Source organism: Oncorhynchus clarkii, chromosome 30 (assembly GCF_045791955.1).
Source record: "Oncorhynchus clarkii lewisi isolate Uvic-CL-2024 chromosome 30, UVic_Ocla_1.0, whole genome shotgun sequence".
Lineage (NCBI taxonomy): Eukaryota > Metazoa > Chordata > Actinopteri > Salmoniformes > Salmonidae > Oncorhynchus > Oncorhynchus clarkii.
The window spans coordinates 2,194,193-2,216,964 of NC_092176.1; the positions used below are offsets into that span (position 1 = coordinate 2,194,193).

Here is a 22,772-nt window from a genome sequence, read left to right on the forward strand (position 1 = left end):
CTCAGCAAGGAAGAAGCCACTGCTCCAAAACAGCCACAAAAAAGCCAGACTACGGTTTGCAACTGCACATGGGGACAAAGATCGTACGTTTTGGAGAAATGTCCTCTGGTCTGATGAAACAAAAATAGAACTGTTTGGTCCATAATGACCATTATGTTTGGAGGTAAAAGGGGGAGGCTGCTTCCAAGCCGAAGAACACCATCCCAATCGTGAAGCACGGGGGTGGCAGCATCATGTTGTGGGGGTGCTTTGCTGCAGGCGGGACTGGTGCACTTCACAAAATAGATGGCATCATGAGGTAGGAAAATTATCTGGATATATTGAAGCAACATCTCAAGACATCAGTCAGGAAGTTACAGCTTGGTCGCAATTGGGTCTTCCAAATGGACAATGACCCCAAGCATAAATCCAAAATGGCTTAAGGACAACAAATTCAAGGTATTGGAGTGGCCATCACAAAGCCCTGACCTCAATCCTATAGAAAAGGTATGGGCAGAACTGAAAAAGCATGTGCGAGCATGGAGGCCTACAAACCTAACGCGGTTACACCAGCTGTCAGGACAAATGGGCCTAAATTCACCCAGCTTAGTGTGGGAAGCTTGTGGAAGGCTACCCGCAACGTTTGACCCAAGTTAAACAATTTAAAGGCAATGCTACCGAATACTAATTGAGTGTTTGTAAACTTCTGACCCACTGGGAATGTGATGAAAGAAATAAAAGCTGAAATAAATCATCATTCTCTACTATTATTCGGACTTTTCACATTGTTAAAATAAAATGGTGATCCTACCTGACCTAAGACATGGGAATTTATACTAGGATTAAACGTCAGGAATTGTGAAAAACTGAGTTTAAATGTATTTGGCTAAGGTGTATGTAAACTTCGACTTCAATTGTATATGATTTGTCTTGAAGAGGCTCCGCTAAAAGATGCTAAAGTCTCATCAGCACCAAAAACAGTTTTACATATTTTGTGTACCATTAGCACATAGTAATATCAAAAGGAGACATGATTTTACACTGAAAAAGTAGTTTATTTAACTTGCAGTGAAAAAAAAAAAAATCACACCTGTCATTTGGCATCACCCCAGAGAAGGCAGGGAGCAGACCAGAACAAAAAGAGCTGCGATGTCAGTCAACAGAAAACATACAGCCTTCATTTACAAGCCTTTTAATAACTTCTGCAGTGCGTTACATCCAGGAGTTGGTGTGTGTGGTATACAAGGCATGCGTAGTGCATGAAGACAGAGAGTAGAGAGTAACCATACAAACAAATAGACCCTGAAGAATAGGAGTGCTTTGCTTTGTTGTATTTTGCAGTCAATGTTCTTCCCTCTGCAGTCTTCATAGATCAGACTCTGAACCCTTTTTCCCCTTCCTGTTTCCCTGCCAATCAGAGGAGACCAGGAAGTATGGAGTGAGTACAGAAAGTTTTACATTGTTAGTTTGTTGGTCTGCTTGTCTGGGGCTTGACTGTCTCCAAGGGCTTAAGACAGCTCAGGAGATTCGACATTTCATGATAAGTTGTTACCAAACCCAATATCCTTCAACTGAAATACACTAACAGTTCAGCATATTTGAGAAGTAATTAATCAAAGTTGGTATATTTATGACATTTTGGCATTACCCAGGCCTCCTTTAAGACTCTATAATATTTAATCTGTAGGTGTTACAAAGCAAAAATTGGTGTTATATGAAGCTTTACCGCTTACTTGGTAATATGAGTAGTATTTTGAGTTCAAAAACAACAAAGAAGAATATTGACAAATAAACACGAATAGCGTTAAAGCCCTAATAACATGTTAAGGCGTGACCTGTTTATGGGCATAATTTTTTAAAATGCCGTTATAATCACTTCTCTATTTCATCACCGCATGGAACCTTTCAAGAACACATGTTATCCGTACAGCCCTTTTTAACACCAACACGGAACACATCTAGGCTACAGTCCAAACACTTAAAAGACACACCCTATCCCCCTCAGCCCACCAAGTAAGTAGACCCTTCTGATGAGGTATCATGACAAGTATACACTTGCAGGGAAAAGGGGCGAGGGAGGAAGGAATGGTTTTTAAAATGGACCGCCCTTGCCCGGAAATTCATCACTCGTTCATCCCGCGATGATTGTGTTTTTTAAATGCACTACAGTCAATTATGAGTGCATGTCTACTTATTTTAAAATGCATAATGAATAATATACACCTACTGTATGAAAGCTAGCAAATTAATTAGCTAACATTAGCCTACCTAGCTGGAAATTCTGTAGAAGGAAAATGCTTTATTTCTACAATTTCCAAAAGATGTTGCAGCAGGGAGAGAGTACAGCTATATTGACTTTTTATGAGACGTGTTTGTGCCGTCATGTACATTATTTGCACAATTTCTAACTTATTTGCATTGGTTTTTACTTACACTTGTTGTTGACTTCTCCATTGATGTTGTTTTTAAGTTTTCGCTGACTTCTTAGCGGATGTACAATCGTCGCTATTTGAAATAAGGGGAGTTTCAGGCCTCGGAGTGAACATAATTGTACACTCGCAAACGCGACTAAAAACGAGGGTTGAGGGGCTTACGTTCCAAACTTCCCTTGCTTGGCTTATCAGTAGGACCGCCCGCCAAGATGGCGATGGGGATTCCCCCAAGGGCATAAGGCGAGGGTAAGTGGACGAGGGTGTGTCTTTTATGAGTTTGGACAGCAGCCCTACCAGTCAATGCTTGCGCCTTTAACATCACTAAAGACCATGTGCCATTCTACAAAATAATTGTAAAAATTATGCCCAATATTCCCAAAGCTATTTTCTATTTTTTTTTGCCTAGGATTCGTGTGCATGTCGCAGGTCGTTTTAAACTATTCTGGAGTCAGTATGTTTTGGTTTTATAACAAACTACATTGTTTAGCTAGTCATGTTACCCAGCAACATGATAACTTGACCATTGACTATGCACACATTCTGATTGCAAGAACTGAAAAGGAATAGGCTACTGCTTCAAAGTACTGTAGGCTGCATATGTAAGAGTGGGGTGTGTATGATTGTGTGTGTTAGAGCAGTGATTCTCAACTGGGGGGGTTTAAAAAGGTAACCTTTTTTTTTTTTTAAACGATACCGCTGCACCACTTATTGTTGCTGACTTTACAAGGCCAAACACTAAGATTATCATGATAATTGATGATTAAGAATTCCTAATGATTGGAGAAAAAAACAACAATTTTAAACACTGGTACATGTTACTGTTCATTAATATTATTGGACTGGTGTTGATGTTATGTTCTGAGTCTGATAATTTATTACACCCCACTCCTGAACTGGTCTCCTAATTAAAATGGCTTATTCTCCTGAATTGATAACAAGTGTTTTCTCAGTTAACATGGCTGTGTTTAATACCATAATTGAGTCTATTTTGCAAGTGAAATCTGCCCAAGAAGGCAGCTGCAACACAACATTATAAAAAGTAACAGTCCATAATATTGGGTCGCGACTCAATAGTCATGGTCAAATTTGGGTCTCCAGGCAAAACTAGTTGAGAACCACTGTGTTAAAGGATGCATGTGAGAGCAGGTGTAAAGCGGCAGTAAAACTCCAATAGCGTGCAGCCCGCAAAATTCCAGCCCCCCTACTAACGTTGAAGTTCCTGCCTCTTCTTCTGTGGGGTTTATTGGCGGTTGGCATCCAACGTTATGGTGCATTACTACCATCTACTGTAGTAGATCGCCCATGCCTCACACATATGTACTGGAGTCATAGCTTAAAAATTGACCAATGGAAGTATAAAGAAGGGTTTATGCAGATGCAGGAATGTCCACATACAGGAACGCCCCGAATTGTGGGCTGCAGTTGCACCCTTCTCAAAAACGAACCATAAGTGTTGTGCGGCGCATGAAGAGTGAGGCGGGTGGAAAAGACGGGACAGGCAGAACAGTGACTGTATGCTAGCAGGATAGTCCATATCTCCAATCTTTTGCAAATAGCGATGTTGTTTCCATTAGTGGATGAATTGGTCTAATTTAGCATGTGTGGTAAAGCCTCAACCCTTCCCTACCTTTCCAATTCAAATGAGCTTGAAAATGACGACATTTTTATTGTTGTGTGTGACTACAGCGACAAAACGCAAAAAAATAGACATGTTCTAATTGAGGCATCAAAGCTGACAACCGGCCCACCCAGCTTCGGTTGGAACATTATAATTCAAAACAAAACAATGCATTGAGTGAGTTTAGGTCATAAGTGAGAGAGAGTGGGTGTGAGGAGGGAGGGAGAGAGTGTAGGCCTGTGTGTAAAGTTCTCTGAACCGTACAGATGGTTTAATAGCTCTTTGTATCCATAGAGCCAGTCCTTTTTTTCCCTGTAGTCACACTCATTTAGAATGCCTGAAGATTTAACAGAACTTAAAGCTGTGTGTGTGTGAGCAAGTGTTAACCTTCAAGAACATTGATAAGCGGGAGTAGGCCTACTTAAACATTGGGAGCATTAATAGCTAACTGTATGTTACAGTGACTTGTGTTGTTTATGGTGAAAATGCTATTAAAACATTCTGATGTAGCCTAGATAATTCAGTGTTTCCATCCCTTACAATCAAATCAAAGTATGCCTGTAACTCAATGCATTACTTTTTAAATTTAAAAATCTTTCTTTAGGGCCACATTTGAGCAAATTAACTTATGCCATTAGCACGATTAATTATTTGAATCGTTTGACAGCCCTAAACATAATATACTATACAGGTATATCAACATTCCAGAGTGGGAAATCTGCTACTTTTAAAGATTTGGCCAATACTTCACAGCGAAATTGGTAGGCAATCACAGTCCTTTAATAGCTTGTATAGCTTGTATAATTGCACATCCTGCAAATCACCAGCAGAGGGCGACCATTTTAAATCTATTTTCACATTCACTCGGTTGGTAACACTTACAAATTGGATCATAACTCTAAAAGTAGCAGAGATCCCACTCTGTAACTTTGATATGATCATAGAGTATATTATGTTCAACAATATATAGAAAACATTTCCAAATCTAAAATGGTGGTTTGTTTTCAATATTCATGATTAGATTTGTCAATATTCATACATTAAGTAAAAAAACAAAATGTTCAATCACTCATATAATAATGAGCTGGATAGAGTGAATGGTTCCGTTTTGTGAACTATTCTGGAGAGTGAGGACTACTGCTGCTGCACTGTTAACTTGGTAATCTTCCTAGAGGTGACTTCCTGCCTGATCTAAGAGTGGAACACACACACGCACGCACACACACCTTATATTTAAAAAGACATCCCATTCGACTCACAGCTTTACACAGGTTGAACAGCACAACAAACAAACTGGGGTCATTCTTCTACACTGCAGCCTTTACCCCTCTCTCTGAACCAGGCGTGAGCTGTTGGTTTGATTTTAGACAGGGACACTTTATGAGATACACTAAATGTGTGTTGTATTGAGTTTTACTTGCAAGTGCGAGGAGTATCTATGTGACTTCTTACCTGATGGTGTTTTGGCTGATCTGTTTGCAAACCTTTCACTTTCGACTTCTCCTGTTCAAGTGAGGCATGTAGTGATGTCACCTGGAGAGAGAAATAAATGTCATTCAACCAGGACGACAGCTTTGCACACGATTAATGGTTTGAGACACACGCACAGCACACACACACCTGTGAAGACAGCTCCTCTTTGATATTTAGAAGCTCTTCCACCTGCAATAGGATCTCTGCTTTATCTTTCACTGTGGAGAGAGGAAGAGAATGAATGAGAACAAGTAGGCCTACCTAATGCATCAGTAATGGATTACTGTATCGTCTCAGATTGAATTAAGAGTGCAGTAGCTGTACTCTCTCCCTGCTGCAACATCTTCAGGAGCTGGGAGTTTCTGGCTTTCACTTCTTTGTACTTCATCTGAGGATCGAGAACAATAACACGTTCACACCAACTGTAAATGCCAGATGGCGCTGTTCTGTCTTCTTGACATGCTCCATCCAAAGCCGAGTACAGTATCCATCCAACGACTCACCTCCCATTGTGAAATGACCTTCTTTAACTTCTCGATTTCTTGGTCTTTCTTCTCCAAGTCGTCCTTTAGCTGCTCAGTTCGGGGGTCCTGGGAGGTGTGATGGGAGGCACAGTTAGGCTCTGAGAGATAGAGTTACCCTGTCCTCCATGGTCTCATCAGCAGTCACTCAATGGTCGAATATAATTTGAACATAAAGCCATTATACTTGGAATGAACTGATTTGCAGTCCGTCTCACCGGTTCATGCTCTGTTGAAGTTGTGACCTCGGCGTCAGTGCTGTTAGAAAACTGCTCCCGTCTTTTTTCCTGCTGTACGATTTTGCTAACGTCATCCTCAAGCTTGTTGAAGAACTTGTCTTCTGGAGGTGTGGGCAGTTTGGTCTCCTGGAGAGTGGATTCAGCATTTGAATTATTAAAAATCACACACACACACACACACACACACACACAACGTACACAATTTGCGCTAGTTCACGTCATATGGACCTGTCCATTACATTCATCCTTACATTACAGGGTTTAAAACCCTCGACCGAAGCACTGCAAGCCAAACACCGAATACAACAATGATGCCATACCTCACCTCTTTCTCCTGCTTCTTACTAAGCTGATCTGTAACGGAGAATCGTGGTTTTTAAGGAGAATTCAACAAGTCAAGTGAAGGTTGTTAAAAAACAGAATAATAACATGAGTGAGGCCACTGAGAAAACAGACAATTATAGCACATTATACGCAGCACCTGCTCAAAGTTGACTGTTAAACAAGTAGTCCTAGTATTAATGCTATGCTGGTATTGTATTGATGAAATGGGGCAGTGCTCAATGTTAAAGACCCAATGCAGCCTTTTTTCCCCTGAATATCAAATCCTTTCTGGGTAACAATTTAGTACCTTACTGTGATGGTTTTCAATTAAAATGGTAAAAAAAAGAAACAAAAATAGCTTTTTTCAAGTGTAATTTCTTAAGCAAAAATGTAGGTAGGACTGTCTGGTACTGGTCTGAGAGGGGAGTGGAAAACTGAAAACTAGCGGTTATTGGTGTGGCAGGTAGCCTAGCAGTTAGCGCGTAGGGCCATGAACCGAAGGTGAAAAAACAGTGCCCTTGAGCAAGGCACTTAACCCTAATTGCTCCAAAGTCGCCATTGATAATGACAGACCCTAGCCGTGACCCCACTCTCCAAAGGCTGTCTCAGGGAGAGTTGTGGTATGTAAAAAAATAAAAATAAAAAATAAAAAAAAATCAAATTCACACTTGTACATGTCTGAAATAGGACAAATATAAGCACTCACCTAATGATTTCTTACTAGAATGTATTATTATTATTGGCAGAGGTTTGGAACTCTTTCTTATTGGTCTTGTTGGGTTCTAACTTCAATTATACTTATTACTGTCACTATATAATCATTTATTGATTAAGGGGAACAGGAAATATGTGTATGGAAAGTTACTGAGAGACGAGGGGGTACAGAAAGTTCACTGTTCAAACACGTTATTGTTATATAACAAATTTACCACCTGATGTCACCAGGCAGGCCAAAACTCCATCCCACCAAAACATGCTGAAATTTCAAGCAGTCTTTTCAAACAGCTCTTACACTAAGATGGCATTATTAGAATTTTCACAATTTCACAGTATTATTCCAACCTCATAGTGTGGAAATATATATAAAACACAGGAAAATCAGTACTTTTTTGACTGCACTGGGCCTTTAACATAAGTGTAGCTCTAGCCACTGCTGGTCTCACCCCCCTCTGCCTGGAAGTCCTTCAGAGACACCGTCATCTTCTTGTCTTTTCCCTGCTGGCTCTTCTTCTTGTCTTTCTTCCCTGCCGCTGCTCCTCCTCCTCCTCCTCTGGACTTGGGAGAGGGAGTATCTGTTCCGTCATCATCCTGACAGGAGGCAATTTAAAAGAACAGCATCTGCTTTAATGGAACATTCATTTCCTCATCAAAAAATAAACATTTTGGTCCGAGCCATGTGTGTGTAGTTCTCTCTCTATGGTTCTGATTTCTGTTAATCGTTTAATGACAGATGTTTTGTGACAGGGTGCTGTATACTCATGCCTGATTGCTACTGACACATTTAAGGACCGGCCCTGGCCGAACCCAGAAATAACTTCCTCTGTTAGTATCCATTAGCTGCTCATCTGTCTGTCCCTTGCTTCCTCCACTGCATGCGCTCTGTGCATATCTCTGATGGTGTGAGTATCTATAGAAACGCCTCTGCTTGCTGTTCTACTCAATGATGAGACAGAGAACAGTTACTGATAAAACTAGTTACTTTTCATCACTCTAAACCAACAAAACTCAAGGAACATCACTATTTTCATTAAAATAATCTCTCCTGTGGAATCTGACAATGTTCTGGTCTTATATTTGACAAGGTTGAAGTTCTGACATGTACTGCGCAGCACAGCACAAACAAATGGCTAGGCTTCAAAATGTTAATGATCATTTTAGTGATACCAGTAACCTAGTTATTGATGAAAAAACAGGCACTACCCCGGCCCTAACACGATGTACAGTCGTGGCCAAAGGTTTTGAGAATGACACAAATATAAATTTTCAGAGTTTGCTGCTTCAGTGTCTTTAGATATTTTTGTCAGATGTTACTATGGAATACTGAAGTAGAATTACAAGCATTTCATAAGTGTCAAAGGCTTTTATTGACAATTACATGAAGTTGATGCAAAGAGTCAATATTTTCAGTGTTGACCCTTCTTTTTCAAGACCTCTGCAATCTGCCCTGGCATGCTGTGAATTAACTTCTGGGTCACATCCTGACTGATGGCAGCCCATTCTTGCATAATCAATGCTTGGAGTTTGTCAGAATTTGTGTTTTTTTTTGTCCACCTGCCTTTTGAGGATTGACCACAGGTTCTCAATGGGATTAAGGTCTGGGGAGTTTCCTGGCCATGGACCCAAAATATCGAGGTTTTGTTCCCCGAGTCACTTAGTTATCACTTTTGCTTTATGGCAAGGTGCTCCATCATGCTGGAAAAGGCATTGTTCGTCACCAAACTGTTCCTGGATGGTTGGGAGAAGTTGCTCTCGGAGGATGTGTTGTACCATTCTATATTCATGGCTGTGTTCTTAGGCAAAATTGTGAGTGAGCCCACTCACTTGGCTGAGAAGCAACCCCACACATGAATGGTCTCAGGATGCTTTACTAAGGCATGACACAGGACTGATGGTAGCGCTCACCTTGTCTTCTCCGGACAAGCTTTTTTCCAGATGCCCCAAACAATCGAAAAAGGGGATTCTAAGAAAATGACTTTACCCCAGTCCTCAGCAGTCCAATCCCTGTACCTTTTGCAGAATATCAGTATGTCCCTGATGTTTTTCCTGGAGAGAAGTGGCTTCTTTGCTGCCCTTCTTGACACCAGGCCATCCTCCAAAAGTCTTCACCTCACTGTGCATGCATATTCACTCACACCTGCCTGCTGACATTCCTGAGCAAGCTCTGTACTGGTGGCGGCCTGAAGCCTTCTTCACAAAAATTGAACCACTCTCCTTGAAGTTCTTGATGATCCGATAAATGGTTGATTTAGGTGCAATCTTACTAGCAGCAATATCCTTCCTGTGAAGCCCTTTTTTGTTCAAAGCAATGATGACGGCACGTGTTTCCTTGCTTGACAGAGGAAGAACAATGATTCCAAGCACCACCCTCCTTTTGAAGCATCCAGTCTGTTATTCGAACTCAAATCAGCATGACAGAGTGATCTCCAGCCTTGTCCTCATCAACACTCACACCTGTGTTAACAAGAGAATCACTGACATGATGTCAGCTGGTCCTTTTGTGGCAGGGCTGAAATGCAGTGGAAATGTTTTTGCGGGATTCAGTTCATTTGCATAGCAAAGAGGGACTTTGCAATTAATTGCAATTCATCTGACCACTCTCCATAACATTCTGGAGTATATGCAAATTGCCATCATACAAACTGAGGCAGCAGACTTTGTGAAAATTAATATTTGTGTCATTCTCAAAACCTTTGGCCACGACTGTATAATGTCTGGGTCCATCGGGCTCGGGTAGCAGAGCTCTAGTGCTGCATTGGGGCAGTATGGTACCTGTTTGTGCTCCTCAAACTCCAGTTTACTCATAATCAGTGCCTTCTCCAGGTCTGCCTCATACAGCTCACTCGTTAACTGCATTGGTCAGAAACAAAGACGAAGATTAAGGATGGGATTAGCTGGGGGATATCAGGTAAGAAATTATAATGCCCATTCATGCCCACCATGTCAGGTGTTACCATGAGCCCTGTTCAGAAACAACACCTAAGCAATCATGTAGATATGAAGAAAATAAATGTAGTTGTAGGACCAATCTGTCAGGTTCTACCTGGTAGTCCCTCTGTTTCCATTGCTGCCAGCCTTCCGGGGGCATGGATTGGTCCCCTGCTGTGGGATGGAGTAGCTCATTGGCCACACCCTGCAGAGACAGGGAGGGGGGCGGGGCAGAGGACTTCTGAGGGAGCTTCTTAAAGGCAAGACTCCTTAACTGGGGACAAGAGACAGGAGTCATCATCAGTCCACAAGGTCAGGTGAAATAGTAAAACTGAAACCTTTGAGACCTGATGTTGGGTTCAGCGAGGAGGTTAAATGCCCCTGCCAGTCACCTCATTGGCCTCGCTCTGTTGCTGCTCTCGCTTCTTCTTCCTCTTCTCCTTCTTGCCGTTGCTCGCGGTGGATTTCCCCTCGGTTGCCTTCCCAGGCCGACCCTTTCCAGAGTCCCGGCCACCTCTGGTCTTTCCTGACTCCAAATCGGAGTCCGAATCAGAGTCAACCTGAAGCAGGGCAAAGCGAGAAGCTGTGGTGTGGACGGAGATCATTGCTGATGCCATCTGCTGACCTATACACAACAAACAAGATACACGCAGAAAGAATACACGTCAAATTAGGCAATGCATAACAAAACCTTTCTAATCTGAACCTCTCCAGTGCAACCCTAACAATAAACAAAAATAAAGCCATAAAAACAGACTCAATACCATAGAGATCCTATTAAATTACTAGAGGACTACGTAATGAAGCCTCAAACTTCCAGAATGGGATGAAAATTGCAGCCATATTGGTCAGGAAGAAATCCAAACCAGTCTAATTGGAAAGAATGACAGTAGAGGCATAATCCTGATTTTACCGATGTAGGAAAATAAAAGGCAGGCATGTGATGTAACACATATTGTGTATTACAATTATTGTCAACCTATAATATTGTCAAATAGAGCGTTCAGAAAGTATTTATATCCCTCAACTTAATCTACATTGTGTTGTAGCCCGAATACAATACCCCATAATGACAAAGCCAAAACATGTTTTTAGAAATTGTTGCCCTTTTTTTTAAAAATAAAATAAACATAGGAATACCTAATTTACATAAGTATTTACACCCCTGAGTCAGAATCACCTTTGGCAGCGATTACAGCTGCGAGTCTTTCTGGGTAAGTCTCTTAAGTGCTTTGCACAGCTGGACTGTACAATATTTGCACATTCTTCAAGCTGTCAAGTTGATTGTTGATCCTTGCTAAACAGCCATTCAAGTCTTGCCATAGATTTTCAAGCCGATTTAAATAAAAACTGTAACTAGGCCACTCAGGAACATTCAATGTTGTCTTGGTAAACAACTCCAGCATATATGTGAATTTGTCTCCCAAATGTGAATTTGTCTCCCAATGTCTGTTGGAAAGCAGACTGATTTTACCTGCGCTTAGCTCTATTCCATTTATTTTTATCTTAAAAAACTTCCTAGTACTTGCCGATGACAAACATACCCATAACATGTGCAGCCACCACCATGCCTGAAAATATGAAGTGTGGTACTCAAGTGATGTGTAGTGTTTGCCACAAACATAACACTTTGTGTTCAGGACATAAAGTTAATTTCCTTGACACTTTTTTTAGCAGTTTTGGAATATTTTTAGTCTGTACAGGCTTCCTTCTTTTCACTTCGTCATTTAGGTTAGTATTGTGGAGTAACTACAATGTTGTTGGTCCATCCTCAGTTTTTTGTCCAGTTTTAGTCACCCGTGGCCTCGTGGTGAAATCCCTGAGCAGTTTACATCCTCTCCGGCAACTGAGTTAGGAAGGACGCCTGTATCTTTGTAGTGACTGGGTGTGCTGATACACCACCCAAAGTGTAATTAATAACTTAAACATGCTCAAAGGGATATTCAATGTCTGCTTTTATATTTTTACCCATGTACCAATAGGTGCCCTTATTTGCGAGGCATTGGAAAAGCTCCCTGGTCTTTGGTTGAAATTCACTGCTAGACTGAGGGACCGTACAGATAATTGTATGTGTGGGGTACAGAGATGGGGTACTCATTCAAAGATCATGTTAAACACTATTATTGCACACAGAGTGCATGCAACTTGAACTAATTTTTTACTACTGAACATATTGAGGCTTACCATAAAAGGAGTTGGATACTATACTTATTGACTCCAGACATTTCAGCTTTTCATTTTAAAATTAATTTGTAAAAATATCTAACAACATAATTCCACTGACATTATGGATTATTGTGTAGGCCAGTGACAATCAATTTCAAATTCAGACTAACACAAAATGTAAAGAGGTGTGAATACTTTGAAGGCACTGTACTTATAAATACAGATTATACAAGGGGGTATTCTGTGTAAATAGCCTCTAAAATATATCTTAACAGACCAGAAATGTCTACATTTTGGTTCTTAGAAAGCTGTGAATACGATGATAAAATGTCAGTTCTTGTTGCATTTACAACTTGTCTAAGTCCTATCATCAACTGAATGCATTGTTTGAATGGATTGTTTGGCATACAGTGCATTCGGAAAGTATTCAGACCCATTGACTTTTTCCACATTTTGTTATGTAACATGCTGACCATACCGGACACCGTACGTGAGCGTTGCAAAATAAATTTAGAAATCCATGTTATTCAATTATTGTGCGTCAATGAGCGTCTGCGACGCCAAGGGCTAAAATTGAAGTCATTCCTATTTCTGACGCAGATCGTGGTGAAAGTCCTGCCTCTCCCATCTCCTCATTGGTTTATAGAAGCAGGTACCCACGTGCCATCTCCTCATTGGTTATACCCACGTGGGTGATTGAAAGACGAACTTTGTTGCCGGTTGTCATGGTAATACTATGAAAGTTTAGATGCGATCACCACATAAGTTCAAAGATGAAAAAGCCTGGAAGGAGGAGCGATGACTAGAAACGATTCGGGTTGGCCGTTTTACGTGTGGATTAATTGTCGAAGTAGAGGTCCTTGTGCAATTCAGGTAAAACAACAACTCAATGTTTATATCCCAGGACAAATTAGCTAGCAACAGCAAGCTAGCTAAATAGGACAAATTAACGTTAGCTAGCAAGTGCAAGCTAACTAGCTAAATTGCCATACATGTTCAATGCTTTTCGACCTGTCCCCAAATTAATGTAATTGGTTCAGTTTGTTTTGATATTTTAACCTGCGTGTCGTGATCGTGTTTGGTGTGGGGGGGAAAAATAAATGTATGCACTATGGCGCACGCGCGCAGCTGGTTTGGGTTGCGTATTACAGCCTTATTCTAAAACTGATATTTACTTTTTCCTCAATCGACACACAATACCCCATAATGACAAACACAAAAAACTGAAATATCACATTGACATAAGTATTCAGACCCGTTACTCAGTACTTTGTTGAAGCGCCTTTGGCAGCGATTAGAATCTCTCTCCCTCTCTCATTGTCCTGTTGGAAGGTGAACCTTCACACCAGTCTCATCATTCCCTCGATCTGGACTAGTCTTCCAGTCCCTGCCACTGAAAAACATCCCCACAGCATAATGCTACCACCACTATGCTTCACCGTAGGGATGGTGCCAGATTTCCTCCAGATGTGACGGTTGGCATTCAGGCCAAAGAGTTCAATCTTGGTTCCATCAGACCAGAGAATCTTGTTTCTCATGGCCTGAGAGTCCCTTAGGTGTCTTTTGGCAAACTCCAAATGGGTTGTCATGTGCCTTTTACTGAGGAGTGGCTTCCGTTTGGCCACTCTATCATAAAGGTCTGATTGGAGGTGTGCTGCAGAGATGGTTGTCCTTCTGTAAGTCTCTTCCATCTCCAGTGAGAAATTCTGGAGCTCTGTCAATGTGACCACCAGGTTCTTGGTCGTCTCCCAGACCAAGGCCATTCTCCCCCGATTGCTCAGTTTGGCTGAGCGGCCAGCTCTAGGAAGAGTCTTGGTGGTTCCAAACTTCTTCCATTAAAGAATGGAGGCAACTGTGTTCTCGGGGACCTTCAATACTGCCAAAATGTATTAGTACCCTTCCCCAGATCTATGCCTCAACACAATCCTGTCTCGGAGCTCTACGGACAATTCCTTCGACCTCATGGCTTGGTTTTTACTCTGACATGGACTGTCAACTGTGGGACCTTATATAGACAGGTGTGGGCGTTGTCCAATCAAATTGTAGAAACATCCCAAGGATGATCAATGGAAACAGGATGCACCGGAGCTCAATTTCGAATCTCATAGCAAAGGGTCTGAATTAGGGTTGCAAAATTCTGAGAATTTTCAATACTTCCTGAAATCCCGGTTGGTGGATTCCTAGAATAAGAAGGGAATAAGCAGGAAATCCAGAAATCTCCAACCCTAGTCTGAATACTTGTGTAAATAAGGTCTCTGTTTTCATTTTTAATACATTTGCAAACATTTCTAAAAACCTGTTGTTTTTGGTTTGTCATTATGGTGTATTGTTTGTAGATTGATGGGTATTTTTTTATTTCATCCATTTTAGAATAAGGCTGTAACTAGGAATGCACAATATATCGGTGAACATATCAGAATTGGCCAATATTAGCGAAAAATGCCAAGATCGGCATCGGCCCAATGTCTAGTTCAACGCCGATGTGAAAAACTGATGTCAAAGCTGACGTGCATACCTATATAACGTAAGTACATGATGTAATGACGCGTAAAATTTGGCACTACACCTGCGACATGGCATTCCTAACCTAGCCACAATGTCTGCTGTGTGGATCGAGCAAACAAGTCAAGCAGTCATTTGAATGAGCAAGAATTTCTGCGAGATAACTCAATTGCAAAATCCATTAACGCCAAGATAATGGAATTCATTGCCCTTGACAATCAACCGTTCTCTGTCGTGGGTTATGTTGGCAACTGATCGAGCGCAAGTACATACTAACGTTACCAAGTGCGCTATTGTTAAGATGTTGCCCTACCGGAGTTACACAGTAATAGCGTCACTGCATATGCTTTTCATTTGACACGTTAAATAACACAGTTCTATTTTTGCATGTTGTGTGTTCTGAATTTGCACGTGCAAACCAAGTGCCACCACTACTATCAGTAGCCCTGTCAAAGCTGTACAAAAAAAAGTCTGCAAACAAGCAAACACCGGCAACAAACGATGTGTTTACAATACCGCGTTGGTAATAAAGCATTATTTGTTCGACCGCAACTTCTGGGGTAGCTAGCTAGCTTTAGCTTGGTATCTAGCTAGCACCAATACAACAAGCCTGAAAACAATGACCAGTAGAAACTGCAGGCATTTTCACTATTCTTAGCAATGATTTAGGAATGCTTGTGAGTAAGTATTAGCTAGGCAGCCACTTGTTGTTCGCCTATTGAAATTGAACAGCTAGCCAGCTACTTAACCCTGTTGCTCAAAGCTAACGTTATAAGCAGCCAGCTAGTTTCTTCTGGCTAGTGAGGCTCGACCTGACCGGCTTGTGTTGTAAAGTTAGCCACAATAAGGATTAGGCACAATAGTGGAATTTGCTGTTTGCCTTCAAAATAATTGTACCTATTTGAAAATGATGCAGAAAGTTTCAATTGGTGGAATGCCATATTTAGACTAGATAATGTTAAACAAGGTTGGAATGTGAAGCAATGAAATGGGGTATCAGTCGACTCAGTGACACCCACAGAACACAACTGTTTAGAGTTTATGCAAATATTAGCGAAGTAGCTCTTATCGCGAGACTGCGACTGTGTGAAATCAACTCCCCAGACAGCCTATTGTGTGTATTGACAATCATATTGCACTGTACAGCTTTACGTAAGGATTGGTGATCAATGAAATGGAGTAACAGTCTACTCAATACCCAAGATATTCAGAGTTATCAGACTCCAAAACATCCTCGCTAGAGGATTCTGGTCCTTGGATTATGATTTTAACGCCGATACCGATTATTGGAGGACCAAAAAAAGCAGATCTGTGTATATATACACACACACAGTTTAAGTTAACATACACCTTAGCCAAATACATTAAAACTCGGTTTTTCACAATTCCTGACATTTAATAATAGTAAAACTTCCATGTCTAAGGTCAGTTAGGATCAATACTTTATTTTAAGAATGTGAAATGTCAGAATAATAGTAGAGAGTGATTTATTTCAGCTTTTATTTATTTCACTACGTTCCCAGTGGGGAACAACTTTTGCCACAACTTTGGAAGTATGCTTGGGGTCATTGTCCATTTGGAAGACCCATTTACTGCCAAGCTGTAACTTCCTGACGTGCACCAGTCCCGCCTGCAGCAAAGCACCCCCACAACATGATGCTGCCACCCCCACAACATGATGCTGCCACCCCCATGCTTCACGGTTGGGATGGTGTTCTTTGGCTTGCAAGCCTCCCCCTTTTCCCTCCAAACATAATGATGGTCATTATGGCCAAACAGTTCTATTTTTGTTTCATCAGACCAGAGGACATTTCTCCAAAAAGTATGATCTTTGTCCCCATGTGCAGTTGCAAACCGTAGTCTGGCTTTTATATGGTGGTTTTGGAGCAGTGACTTCTTCCTTGCCGAGCGGCCTTTCAGGTTATGTCGATATAGGACTCGTTTTACTGTGGATATAGATACTTCTGTACCCGTTTCCTCCAACATCTTCACAAGGTTCTTTGCTGTTGTTCTGGGATTGTTTTTCACTTTTCGCACCAAACTATGTTCATCTCTAGGAGAAAGAACACGTCTCCTTCCTGAGTGGTATGACGTCTGCGTGGTCCCATGGTGTTTATACTTGCGTACTATTTTTGTACAGATGAACGTGGTACCTTCAGGCATTTGGAAATTGCTCCCAAGGATGAACCAGACCATTTTTTTCTGAGGTCTTGGCTGATTTCTTTTAATTTTCCCATGATGTCAAGCAAAGAGTCACTGAGTTTGAAGGCAGACCTTGAAATACATCCACAGGTCTACCTCCAATTGACTCAAATTATGCCAATTAGCCTATCAAAAGTTCCTAAAGCCATGACATCATTTTCTGGAATTTTCCAAGCTGTTTAAAGGCACAGTCATCTTAGTGTTTGTAAACTTCTGACCCACTGGAATTGTGATACAGTGAATAAGTGAAATAATCTGTCTGTAAACAATTGTTGGAAAAATTACTTGTGTCATGCACAAAGTAGATGTCCTAATCGACTTGCCAAAAATATAGTTTCTTAACAAGAAATTTGTGGAGTGGAGTGTATGTAAACTTCCGACTTCAACTGTATTTGTAATAATGACAATTACAACAATACTGAATGAACAATGAACACTTATTTTAACTTAATATAATACATAAAGAAAATTTGTCTCAAATAAATAATGAAACATGTTAAATTTGGTTTGAATAATGCAAAACAATGTTGGAGAAGAAAGTAAAAGTGCAATATGTGCCATGTAAAAAAGCTAGAGTTTAGGTTCCATGCTCAGAACATGAGAACATATGAAAGCTGGTGGTTCCTTTTAATATGAGTCTTCAATATTCCCAGTTAAAAAGTTTTAGGTTGTAGTTATTATAGGAATTATAGGACTATTTCTCTCTATACCATTTGTATTTCATATACCTTTGACTATTGGATGTTCTTATATGCACTTCAGTATTGCCAGCCTAATCTCGGGAGTTGATAGGCTTGAAGTCATAAACAGCGCTGTGCTTCAAGCATTGCTAAGAGATGCTGGCAAATGCAGTACAGTGCTGTTTGAATGAATGCTTATGATCCTGCTAATGCCTACCACTGCTCAGTCAGACTGCTCTATCAAATCATATACTTAATTATAACATAATAAACACACAGAAATACGAACCTTAGGTCATTAATATGGTCAAATCCGGGAAACAATCAATTCGAAAACAAAACGTTTATTCTTTCAGTGAAATATGGAACCGTTCCATAGTCTAAATATTGCTGTTACATTGCACAACCTTTAATGTTACGTCATCATTATGTAAAATTCTGGTGTTTGTCATTCTTTATTCAGTTCGCAATGAGCCAGGCGGCCCAAACTGCTGCAAAAACCCTGACTCTGCTTGCAATGAACGCAAGATTTTCCATAGTTTCCCTAGTTAATATTGCCTGCTAACATTAATTTATTTTAACAACACATGCAGGTTTAAAACATTATACTTGTGTATTGATTTTAAGAAAGGCATTGATGTTTATGGTTAGGTACATTTCGGCATTGCCGATTAATCGGTCGACCTCTAATCCACGCAGTATTGTTTTCCCTCTGAAATAGTGTTCAATACACATAGGTTGACAATAAATATGGCTCAATTCACAATTGTTTCAGAGTCCTGCAATAAGAGCAACGATGCTAATGTTCTCTGGGTGTCACTGAGTAGACCCCATGTCATTGATCCACAATCCATAGGTAAGGCTGTACACAAAAATAAGTATCCCCCAATACAATTCTAAAGTATAATACATCCACTGTGATTTCAACAGATTTGTCAAATTAACAAATGATTGTCTTTTGTTGACGCTATACAATAACAATCCAACCTCGTTTAGCATGATCTATTCAATTATGGAATAATTCTACTATTTGTATGCATTTGCATCACTGTCAATGACATTTTTATTTTGAAGGCTAACTGCAAAGTCCACTATTGTGGCAAGCTTCACAGATGGGTCCAACCACCATTTTGGGGCAGCAGGGTAGCCTAGTGGTTAGAGCGTTTGACTAGTAACCGGAAGGTTGCAAGTTCAATCCCCCGTGTTGACAAGGTACAATTTGTTAACTGACTTGCCTAGTTAAATAAAGGTAAAATAAAAAATTTAAAATTTGTCAAATAAGAACTGTCTTATAAATTAGGGTTATTTTAGATGACACCTAGCTATATAGTTAGCTAGCTAACTATAGCTACTGAAACCTGATTGTCGTTTTGCTATGTTTTTGGGGAAGAATATTGTTTGCATCCATGAGCTAGCTAGCTTTTTTTCTATGACCAGCACTGTAGGTGCGCGAGACAACTTTACCAGCATCATAGCATATGTATCGATGAATCGTTGTGACATATAACATACGAGTGATCCAAGTGTAATCAATGTGTAATAACTACGTAAAAAATTATTTGACACGTCAAATAGTGTTATTTGACCTGTATCTTTTTTGACATGCAATGAACCAAACGCTGTTCCTTAGAAATCCTGGTTGAGAATGAAATGACTGAACAAATGAACAACGTAACAGTAAATAAGTGAAAGAAATAGGTTTTGATTATGTTTTACTGGTTATGGGGACATACGTAAATGCCAACAAAAATAATTTTTGGTCTGTGTGGTGTGTGTGTGTAACCTTTATTTTACTAGGCAAATCAGTTAAGAACATTTTTTTATTTACAATGACGCCCTACCCCGGCTAAACCCAGACGATGCTGGGCCAATTGTGAGCCGCCCTATGGGACTCCCAAACATGGCTGGATCTTACACTTAGATGCAGTGCCTTAGACCGTTGCATCCATGTGTGTGTGTGTGTGTGTGTTAACTATTTAACTGTACTAGAATGCTTAAAAGGCCGCTAAAAACGTAAATATCGGTATCGTTATTTTTGTCACGGAAAATATTGGATATTGGTATCTGCCAAAAATGTAATATCGGTGCATCACTAGTTGTAACGTAACAAAATGTGGAAAAATGGAAGTGGTCTGAATACTTTCCGAATGCACTGTATTTGCAGGTAATACAAATGTAAAAAGAAAATTAATCATTATTCTAAAACTGGCTAGCTAGCTAACATACAGTGCAGATAAATTGCTTAAATTCATTAGAAATAAGCTTTGTGTGTGTATGGAACATTTCTGAGATCTTACTTCAGCTCATGAAACACAGGACCAACACTTTACATGTTGCATTTATTGTTTTGATCAGTATAGTATTCTAATTCCTAATGATATGCCCAATACAATGTGAATGCCTGGTTCTACAATTAGTTAGCCTGCCTACTTCTGATCTTCAACTAAAAGACAACTTTTGTTATGTAGCCTATGAGCCTACATTATAGCGAGCAATCAAAGTAGTAAAACACTTGCTGGCTAGCTAGCTAGCTGGATGGAGATTCGTTTTACATATCACTTGATGCTGCTGCACTTGCCCAATTGGACTAAAGGTCCAAGGACTTTACATATTCTGTCTGAAGGTGAATTGGCTCTAGAAGCCAAAACAGACAAATACTTCATCTAAACTTGAATCAATGCTGTAATAAAAACCAAAAGATCACATCAGAATAATTTCACAAATGCTAAATACCCACTTATGTACACAGTTATGTCCGTTTTAACACAGTGGAAGTCGACAGAAGTAATTTTGTGTCATCTGTCTTCAGTTAACACACAGGTATTCGGAGCAACCTGGTCTCAGAGCATTTTGAATTTTTCTGTATGAAAATCTGTGTCACTCCATTTAGTATCATATGTTACCAACACTTTAAATGTATGTAAATGTATGATATGGTATGTATTACATTTGGGGATGTCTATCACCATTTCGTATAATAAATTACAAAATTACAATTCTTCTATGTTACGAATTTGAAAAATGTATGTTTGCTATATTGTTGTGGCTAATGCTAACATACGTTAGCTTAACATCAGCTAGCCTAGGGGTTAGGGCTAAGTTTGGGAATTAGGTTAAAGTGTTAGCTAAACGAGTTAAGGTTAGCTAACATGCTAAGTAGTTGCTAGAAGTTCACGTTAGGGTAGGGTTAGCTAAAAATGATAAGATTAGGGTTAACTAACATGCTAAGTAGTTGCAAAGTATCTAAAAAGTAGGTAAGCAGTTGAAAATGTGTTAATTTGATCATATTGTCCATGATGAGATTCGAACGTTTGCGTTATACGCCCGACCAACCACCGCCCTTTCGCCTTAAGTAACCATACCAAACATAACATACCTATTTGATTACACCGGATTTACGTTGACCACGTTACGTCTAGTCTATGAGAGCAGGCTGTTCGGGGAGACAGGTAGCTAATTAGCACAGGTAGTCAGTCCACTGTCGTCTGCTTTCCGTAAACATGCGCTGTAACATGGAAATAAAACCGTGTGGGAACCCTAACCCGATTAAGGTGTGTAACGTTTTTTTTATTTTTATTATTTCTCGCTGATATTAAATAAGGTCCTTATGCTTCCAAAAACCGTACCGCAAATGGTGTTCAGACAGAGCTTCGGGGCGATAAAAAAAACTCCCCCGTACAGACGACGACTTCGTCCAATGATTTAGCTATGTGGAATGGAACTGAGATTCACGATGAAGGGCTACTACTGGTCTACCTGTCCCGTAATGGCATGTCACTTATTTAGCTAACTGGCTTGCCTTTATAGTCGGTTGACACTTTCAAACTAAATGTATAACTCGGCGCAGAGGGGAGTGGTCATTCTGTAATTGGATAACTAAACGTTACTTTAGCTAGATAAGTTAACTTATGCCACTGAAAGAAACCGTGTCGTCCGATTAGCTTGGTTCAAAGAAAGCATCAAGCATCGTTGCCTAGCTAGCTAAGTCAGATAAAACAGCTCTAGCTACATATATTGCAGCCATATCCATATGCAGCTGTAAACTAACGCCGCTAAGTAGCTAGCTCGTATTATGGTTCGTTTACATGAAACTCATGCTTTTATAATTTGGAAATCAAATCAGTTCATTAAATATTGCATTGGGAATGTTTGAGGGGAAAATATTAATAAATAAAAAATGTAATTCAAAACATACTTTCACCTGTTCAAGTAGTTAGCTAGCTAGATACCACACGTTCACCACTTTCCGTCGGCAAAGTAACTACGGTGGCCCAGTTGCCTAAAAAGTATTCTACAAGACAAAACGCGCCCGTGATGGCGAACTCTGGTCCCAGGAAGGTATATGCAAATGGATTCACGTCAGTAGAGGGAGACAAAGGTCTACTTTTGCAACACTGTATTAATGACTGCCTTTCCAGACCAAACTGACTCAACTTTTATTTATTTATTTTATTTAACTAGGCAAGTCAGTTAAGAACAAATTATTATTTACAATGATTGCCTACCCTGACCAAACCCGGTCAACGCTGGGCCAATTGTGTGCCACACTATGGGACTCCCAATCACGGCCGGTTGTGATACAGCCTGGAATCGAACCAGGGTCTGTAGTGACGCCTCTAGCACTGAGATACCGTGCCTTAGACCTATGCACTATGGATCTATCTCCATACATTCTTAAGTTAGTCACACGCAATATTTCAGACAACACTGCCCCGATTTTGCACAAACGTGGTTGAATGAAGCGTATTTACACAATTACACTTGTTGGCCCAAGGGTGGCGCTATAGTAATCAACTGCAATTCCAAAATTTGAACAAGCATATATCCTGTCCCATTTGAGCTACAGTCATGAGATTCTGTGCAGTTATGCAGCTCCTCATGTGCAGTATGTTTCCCATAAGAACCTATTACATTTTCTGCAAATTAGACTGAATAATTGTTACTAATTAGCACAGGGGGAGCTGCATCGCTCGTGCGAGGTGACATGTTTA

General features: G+C 40.3%; 1 protein-coding gene across 3 annotated transcripts; it reads right to left on the reverse strand.

Annotated features, from left to right (window-relative positions):
• Nucleotides 1–1,013: 1,013 nt before the first annotated feature.
• Nucleotides 1,014–22,104, reverse strand: LOC139390187 (G kinase-anchoring protein 1-like). 3 transcript variants are annotated; one of them, XM_071137439.1, is made up of 12 exons: nt 21,983–22,104; nt 10,624–10,856; nt 10,347–10,505; nt 10,076–10,153; nt 7,750–7,894; nt 6,588–6,616; nt 6,242–6,388; nt 6,006–6,092; nt 5,827–5,890; nt 5,650–5,720; nt 5,482–5,562; nt 1,014–1,386 (listed from the first exon to the last, which is right to left on the reverse strand). In XM_071137439.1, exons 2-12 carry the CDS (start codon nt 10,846–10,848, stop codon nt 1,345–1,347), a joined length of 1,128 nt encoding a protein of 375 aa, XP_070993540.1. In that variant the 5' UTR covers nt 10,849–10,856; nt 21,983–22,104; the 3' UTR covers nt 1,014–1,344. The 3 variants fall into 3 exon arrangements, with proteins under 3 accessions (XP_070993540.1, XP_070993541.1, XP_070993543.1); XM_071137440.1 differs by having other exon boundaries at nt 21,977–22,052; XM_071137442.1 differs by lacking the exon at nt 21,983–22,104 and adding an exon at nt 21,158–21,295.
• Nucleotides 22,105–22,772: the final 668 nt, after the last annotated feature.

What these genes read in the sequence shown, in the direction of transcription:
- LOC139390187 (XM_071137439.1), bottom strand. Translation starts at nt 10,848, where the DNA reads ATGGCATCAGCAATGATCTCCGTCCACACCACAGCTTCTCGCTTTGCC. An exon ending in GGAAACAGAGGGACTACCAG is followed by an intron (nt 10,154 to 10,346) that starts GTAGAACCTGAC and finishes TGACCAATGCAG; the next exon opens with TTAACGAGTGAGCTGTATGA. An exon ending in GGACTTCCAGGCAGAGGGGG is followed by an intron (nt 6,617 to 7,749) that starts GTGAGACCAGCA and finishes TCTCCGTTACAG; the next exon opens with ATCAGCTTAGTAAGAAGCAG.